This window comes from Lutra lutra, chromosome 12, assembly GCF_902655055.1.
Source record: "Lutra lutra chromosome 12, mLutLut1.2, whole genome shotgun sequence".
Classification (NCBI taxonomy): Eukaryota; Metazoa; Chordata; class Mammalia; order Carnivora; family Mustelidae; genus Lutra; species Lutra lutra.
In genome coordinates this window covers 72,058,926-72,066,461 of record NC_062289.1, presented here as the reverse complement: position 1 = coordinate 72,066,461, position 7,536 = coordinate 72,058,926, and the positions used below count along the sequence as shown (strand labels likewise).

At 58.5% G+C, this 7,536-nt stretch overlaps 1 protein-coding gene across 2 annotated transcripts; it reads left to right on the top strand.

Annotated features, from left to right (window-relative positions):
- The first annotated feature begins 542 nt into the window (after positions 1-542).
- SLC35E4 (solute carrier family 35 member E4) lies at positions 543-6,749 on the top strand. 2 transcript variants are annotated; one of them, XM_047697291.1, is made up of 2 exons: positions 543-1,616; positions 5,767-6,749. In XM_047697291.1, the coding sequence occupies exons 1-2, from the start codon at positions 970-972 to the stop codon at positions 6,446-6,448; spliced, it is 1,329 nt and encodes a 442-aa protein (XP_047553247.1). In that variant the 5' UTR covers positions 543-969; the 3' UTR covers positions 6,449-6,749. The 2 variants fall into 2 exon arrangements, with proteins under 2 accessions (XP_047553247.1, XP_047553248.1); XM_047697292.1 differs by having other exon boundaries at positions 543-1,588; positions 5,767-6,340.
- The last annotated feature ends 787 nt before the right edge of the window (positions 6,750-7,536 follow it).

Below are 7,536 nucleotides of genomic sequence, written 5' to 3'. Positions count from 1 at the left end.
GGAGGGTCCTGATCCCTCGCTGGTAGGGGAGGAGGGGGACAGGCAACCTGGCCACTCCAGCTAGGGGACTCTGCTGATGAAGGGACTACGCTGATGGAGGGACTACGAGGAGGACGGAGGAGGGGCTGTGAGAGGGCGGCTTGGGGGAGGAGCGAGATATCGCTCCCGGCTCCGGGGGCGGGGCCTCGCCAGGGGCGGTGCTGTGGGCTCCCCTCAACTTTCCGGGTGGGGCGCGGGCGGCGGCGGTGGAGGCGGGGCCTAAGAGCGCGGGGCCTCGCCCTCCGGGCTGGCGGGGGCTGAAGCCTGGACGGAGCTGCCGCGGGAGCTGCCGCGGGAGCCGCCGCGGGAGCCGCAGCGCGAGCCGCCGGGAGCCGGAGCCGCCAGGAGCCGGAGCTGGAGCGCAGGCCCTGCCGGAGCCTAGCCGAGCCGAGCGAGCTCGTCGCCTGGCACCGGCCTGAGCGCGGGCCGGTGTGTCAGCTAGCCGCTGGGCCTGGTCGCACTGTCGGAGGAAGCGAGCCGCGACCACCGGGCAGCACCGGGAGCCGGTGCCCGGATCGCCCCTGCCGGGCCTGGGCCCGGCCTGAACAGCCGTAGGTCGCGGAGTCTGGACCGAAGAGAAAAAGGAACGAGGATTATATCTAATCGTGGAGTGGGCTTAAAAGCGCGAAGAGTGGGGACTTCACCTGGGATTGGGCAGAGGTGCCTGCCGCGTACTAGGCCAGCTTGAGCACCGGAGAGCCTGGCATGCCAGCCGCTCGGCCTGGGTTTGGCCGTGCTGGAGCCAGGAGCACAGCATAGCTCCCAGACCTTAGCTGGCACAGGCCTGGGACAAGAAGCAGTGCCCTCACCTGTCTAAGACTGGGCCCAGAATCTGAGGAACTGGGATCTGGCCTGGCCCAGAGTGGGACTCTGGTGGCCCAGAGCTGGTCACTGGGGAGCTGTCCTCCTGCCCCATACCCGCTGGTACGGATGTGTCGCTGCCTGCTGGAGCACCATGATGGCAGGATGACCTCAGCGGAGGCAGTGGCAGCAACTAGTGGTGCACGGGTGGCTGGGTCCCCCGAGTGGCGCCCCGACACCCCCCCGGCCCTTGGGCAGCCTGGCCGGGCCCGGGTGGCAGTGGCAGCGCTGGTGTGGCTGCTGGCAGGGGCCAGCATGTCGAGCCTCAACAAGTGGATCTTCACTGTGCATGGCTTCGGGCGGCCCCTGCTGCTGTCTGCGCTGCACATGCTGGCAGCAGCACTGGTGTGCCGCTGGGGGGCACAGCGTCCCATGCCCCGCCACACCGGCCGTCAAGTGCTGCTGCTCAGCCTCACCTTTGGTACCTCGATGGCCTGTGGCAACGTGGGCCTGAGCTCTGTGCCCCTGGACCTGGCACAGCTGGCCACCACCACCACACCGCTGATCACGCTGGCCCTGTCGGCGCTGCTGCTGGGCCGGCGCCACCACCCGCTGCAATTTGCCGCCATGGGACCCCTTTGCCTGGGGGCCGCCTGCAGCCTGGCTGGTGAGCTCCGGACCCCACCCGCGGGCTGTGGCTTCCTGCTGGCTGCTACCTGCCTCCGGGGCCTCAAGTCCATACAGCAGAGTGAGTGCCTGGGCCACCGGCTGAGAAGGTGGGGCTTGGGGTGGGTGTGTGGCCTGGATGGCCCTGAGGGGGGTATGGCTATTATCCCTTTTTCCAGACGGAGAAAAGGCAGACACTGAGGCTTGGAAAGGACCGACAGCGCAGAGAATCCAAAGCCCCCAACTTAGGGTCTAGACTCCAGCTGACATTTGATAACAGTTGCTGTTGATCTGTCTCATATTTTGTCAGGCCCTTTATCTCATTGGATCGCCATACTGCCCTGATGAAGGAAGTCACTGTATTGTCCATTGACGGGTAGAGAATTGCCCTGGGTCACGTGGCTAGTGAGCGGCAGCGGCAAGATCTGACCCCAGGTAGTCAGACTCCGTGCTGTCCAAGTGATGTGGTGTGAGGCCTTGGACCCCAAGGGAGATCTGATAGTGGGGACCCAGGAGAGAGAAAGAGGGTGAGACCTTGAGCTGGGATTTGGAAGCCGAGGAGTTTGGGAAAGGGCTATGTTTACTGGGAGCTGGAATGTAACAGGCCCCATGCTGGGTGTTGACCTTGAATTGCCATGGCAACTACCACCTTCATTCTCATTTGCTAGGCCAGGGACCAAAACCTAGGGGTTCATGATTTGTCCCAGGTCACCTCACCTCCGAAGAAAGGAGATGGGGGGCTCTGGGCAAAAGGCGAGGTGGAGGCTCCAGGCCTAGACCCTGTTAAATCCCTGTGTGTGAGGGTAATGCCTTCCTGTCTGTCTTACCAAGGGACATCTGAGTCTCAGTCCCCCCCGTCTCTCTGCCTCAACCTAAGGGAGATGTGGGGGAGAGCAGGATGCCCACTCGGGGTGGGGAGGCCTGGGATCCAGCCACACCTTTGCTCATACTTGCTGGTCAGCTTTGAGCAGATCTGGGTCTTATCCGGGCCTCAGTCTCCCTATCTGTTCAGAGGAGGAGGATTGGAGTTGATGGAGTTCCATGGGCATCTTGCTGTTTCCCCCTTCCAGCCCTGAGATCTGTGACCCAGGCCTGGGAGAAGAAGGAGGGGGCTTCGAGGGAGCCCTGGGCTGGGGTTGGGGGCAGCCTGCAGGCAAGGGAAGGTAGAAATCAGAGCTCAGCCGTTCCCTCGCATCTTTAGAGTCAGAACTCAGAGGACCTGTCCCCATCCTCTTGGGCCCTGAGGCTGGGCCAAAGCTCCCTTCTATTTTTGCCTTCGGGTTACATGAGAACTGGTGACTGAGCTTGGGCCTGAGTTCTGGGCATGAGTCGGCAGCGGGAAACCTGACCTTTTGCCCTCCCACCCCCACCCCATCCTGGGGCAGGGTCACAAGGCTGGGAAGGCCCCAGCCTTCGGCCCATAGCATGCCTGCTTCTCACCTAGGCCTCAGGCGTGAAAGAGCAGGTGCCTGGCATTGGTCTGTTTCTTGGCTTCTGCCAGCTCCCTCCTTCTCTCCCGAGTGTCAACCGCCTGGCCCTCAAGGTGGGTGAGGTGCGTCCTCCAGGCTCCCACAGCATCCTCTGCTTCCCTTCTCACAACTGTGATGTCCCGTATTGTAGCCACTTGGCTACCTGATTGCATCCCACCAGACAGGAGCGCTGAGAGGGCATGGACTGGCTTTGGACATCTCCATGTCCCCCAGTACCCGGCCTTGAGGCCTGGCACAGCCACGTACTCCTTCAATGGTTAGGTTATTAATGGTTCTGATAGCAGAATTGGCAGGCTGGTTAGGGTACATGGCTCAGGGTGCTAAGTAGGGAGCTTAGGAGGCTGGAGCTGGGAGCCTGGCAGAGATGGGGGAACAGACTGGAGCCAGGAAGTGAGATGGGTTTTGGACAAGAGGGGGTTTCTACTTCCAGGGGCTCCAGATTCAGACTAGAGTGCAAATGGCAGGCTGAGAGCAGACTCCATGGAGTAGGGGTGAGAGGCCAGAAGAGGAGCACCCAGGCGGCCATGGGCAGGGCTGGTCACTTCCTTACAATCTGGGCCACTTGCAGGCCAGGGTGGGGCTATGTTCCCCAAAAGGCTGGGAAGTCGGGTGCCAGCCTGCTGTACCCACCTACGGCAGAGAGCAGTCTGACTTGGTCCCTGCTTGAGCTCTCAGGCCGGTGGGGAGATGCACTCAAGAGGCAGAGACTTCAAGGACAGGAGAAAAGTTCTAGAGCCAAGGTGGGCACAGGTGTGGTCAGGGGTGGTTTCTTCTTCCTGAGGAGACAAGAAGAAAGGGCATTCTGGGAGTGAGAAGCACGCCTTGCCAGGGGCCCGGGTGGCAGCCAGCAGGGGCAGTGTGGGGATCATGACAGCTCTTGTAGAGAGCAGTCGCCACCGGGCACCAGGTCCTGGGCTCAGCGCCTCGCATGCTCCCGTGAGCAGGGGTGTTGTCACACACAAGGAGATGAAGCCTAGAGTGACTTGTGTGATGTCACACAGCTAGTGATGGAGCAAAGTTGGGCTAAGCCAGCAGCCAGCGGAACAGAGGGTCTAAAGAACATTTGTCTGTGGCAGAAGCCTGGGTGTGTTCAGATGCTGAAACAAAATTGCCTTTAGAGAAGGAGAGGTCGGAATAGAGGGTTTGATGGGGCTAGGCGGGGAGGGGTCATTCAGAAGGCAGGACCGTAGGCTGGCATTTGGGGGCCCTGGGTGGGACGAGTGGCCTGTGGCAGAGGACCACTGTTCTTTCCCTTGGCTGCAGGGAGAGCAGGCAGAGGCTGGGTGGGATGCAGAATGGGCACAAGGCACTGGAGGTGGTGGGGAGGTTAGGACCTTCTTGCCTGGCTACATCACAGAGGCTGAACTTCAAGGTGAAGTTCACCTCAACACCTTCTAATGATGGGACCTTTAAGCCACGTGCTGCTTGCTTGTAATAGTGCTAAATTTGGAGTGAATGAGCAGGAGGCATTCCAATTATCTGTTCATTTCTAGAAATGCTTGAGCCGGAGGGACAGTTGCCTAGAGAACAAAGCCAAAACATCAAAATGAAATCGAGAGAGAAGTACGGTTTTCCTCTTCTAGCCTATGAGTAAGCGCCCCTATGGCTCTTTGGAAAGCGTGTGTCAGAAAATGCACAGAGGCTCCAAGAGCCCCGGGAGGGGGCCTCGATCAATTACTCATCTCTCTCCACTCAAGCTTGGAGAAGGCCCCAGAACATCATCGCTGGTGTGCAAATACTGTCATTTCACCCGACTTTGACGATGGGCACTGCTTCCTTTGTGAACAGCTGAGTATTAACATATGTAAGCGTAGACACACACACACAGACACACGCACGCACACTTGGGCACACATTCGCCCATATGCAAGCTGGTACGATCCTCTCTTTGCTCGCAAAACCAAAAGGTTTCTGCTTAGTCCTGGATTCATCTTGACAAGACTTAGTGTTGGGAGTAGCAAAAGATGCTGATTATGAGTTATAAACAGGGAGGGACAGCCAAGGGCAAACAATGACTTTCTTCTTGTTTGCCAGTCATTCATCCCAGGGGTCATAAGTGAATGAAGCAATGAATGAACCCACCATCTGACTCCAATTTATTATCATAAAACTTTTTTTTTTTTTGCTAGGAAGTGGCAGAGCTGGGACCTTCTGCTGGCTTGTCTGCTGCTGTGGTGGTGGGCACTGCGGGGTGGGGGGGTGGGTAAGGACGGAGATCAAGAAAGGTGGATCAGGGTCACTTGGTACAGGGCCTTTGGAGCTGGTTAAGAAACTAGGCTATTTTTCTCCAGGTTCTGGGAAGCCCCCAAAGTTTTTTTTTGGAACCACAGTTCATGTTTTTTTATCTTTTGGCTATCACAAGCGGATTATCCTTTCAGGCTGTGGAAGGCAGTTGGAAGTGGATGAAAACAGCCTTATTAATTTACCTTTTTACATTGAGTGGGCACTTACCCTACAAAGGCTTTGTGTCCTCTCTTTTAATCTTTACAACAACACCATGTGTGAGGTGTTGTCGCCTACCTTTGTAGGTGACACAGAGGTTAAGTGCCAGGTCCCAGTTGGTAAGGAGTGGGTATAGGTCACAGCAAAGGGAACATGGGTGGATTCTTGACTGTCATGGGAAGGAGCAGGAGCTACAAATATAGCCTGAGGGATTGCTGCAGGCTTCCGGGGTGATTGATGGGCCCTGGAGCCCCTGCGGGGTCGTCCAGGTTGTGGGTGCGGGGAGCTGTCTACCTCTGGTTGCTGATGGCTGTTGTCCTGGTTGTAGGTGCCCTGTTACAGGAGGAGAGGCTGGACGCGGTGACCCTGCTGTATGCCACCTCGGTGCCCAGCTTCTGCCTGCTGGCGGGTGCGGCCTTGGTGTTGGAGGCCGGTGTGGCCCTGCCACCTGCTCCCACCAGCTCCCACCTCTGGGCCTGCGTCCTGCTCAGCTGCGCACTGTCCGTGCTCTACAACTTGGCCAGCTTCTCCCTGCTGGCTCTCACCTCCGCCCTCACCGTCCACGTCCTGGGCAACCTCACTGTCGTGGGCAATCTCGTCCTGTCCCGACTCCTGTTTGGCAGCCGCCTCAGCACCCTCAGCTACGTGGGCATTGCACTCACCCTTTCAGGAATGTTCCTTTACCACAACTGCGAGTTCGTGGCCTCCTGGGCTGCCCGCCGGGCCTTCTGGCAGAGGGACCGGACTGGCAAAGGTCTTTGAGACCAAGGGACCAGCTGGGCTCCCTGGGACAGCCCCAGCCTGAATCCAACCTTGGCCAATGGCCATGGGAAAAGCAGAGAGCAGGCAGCCACTGGGGCCTTGGGAGAGAGGTGGTGGGGGAGCCTTCTGGAAGGACCATCTTGGAGGCTGGAATGGGGATTCCCAGAGAGAAACCACCTCCTGTCCCTTGCCTGCCTCTCATCACGGACCTCACTCACCACTGGATGGTGGGTCCAGACCTGGCATAGTCACTGTGCTTAAGGGACTGATTATCACTATGAGCACCAACTACTACTCCAAAAATTGCTGGCCAAACTTTGAAGACCTCACCATGTTCTGATGACGACGATGATGATTCTTGGCGATTGCACAATCCTTCCTCCAGGAAGTGGGGGAGGCAGCTAGGGGGCCCAGGGAAGGGCTTCTTTGTTGCTGGGATCCCCTGGGGATTGGGGTCATCTATGCCAACTCTAGGCAGCTGCTGTAGCCTCACCCCTAGGCCTCCCAATTTTGGGTCTTCCATCCTCAAATAAACTATTTTTGCTTGTAGAACTGTGTCATTCCTCAGGGTGACAGCCAAGGAAATACAGGGAGAGCTCTGGGCCTGTTGGCTGCTAGGTCCCCTACCCAGAAACAAAGACATCCCTGCTTACCCATCAGGGCCTGTCTGGGCCCCCTTCTCTTACTAGCCAGGCTGCCATTGCTCACATTCTTCATGGTGACAATGGTTTCCTCCCTGCTCTGCTCTAGCTTCTCTACTTTACCTTCTACATAGCCCCAGAAGGTTATTTCAAAACACACACCTTCTGGGGCTCTATACTGTTCCTGGGCTAAAGTCAGAACTTCCTGCCCCAGACCACAAGACCATTAGGATCTGGCCCCCGAGGCCTCACCAGGTTCCTGTCTCACTTCCTTTCCTCGGGCTCTACCTCCCGTCCTTACCAACAGGCACCTGGCTTGGGAAGGACAGGCTCAGGGTTTCCTGGCCCTGGTCTCCACCCAGGCTGGCCTTTTGGAGGGGAAGTGGGTCCAGGCTGAGTCACTCACTACCCACCCTGCCTGTGACTCAGAGATGCCGCTGGCCCAGCCCTGTCCCTGTGCAGCCTGGGCATTTCCAGCCTCCCCTCTGAGGCTTGACCAGACAGGATGGATCAGATGTCTCTGCCTGAGCAGAGCCTCACTAGTACTCTGGACCCTTTTCTCTTTCCAGGGAGCCCCCTGCCCAAGTAGGAGCCTCCCTGCAGCACCCTCGCCCTGGCTCCCGGACACCCATGGAATGCTTGGTGGAAGGGTGAGCCTGCCCCAGCCCCCAAACCCCATCAGATCGGAGCCAGCC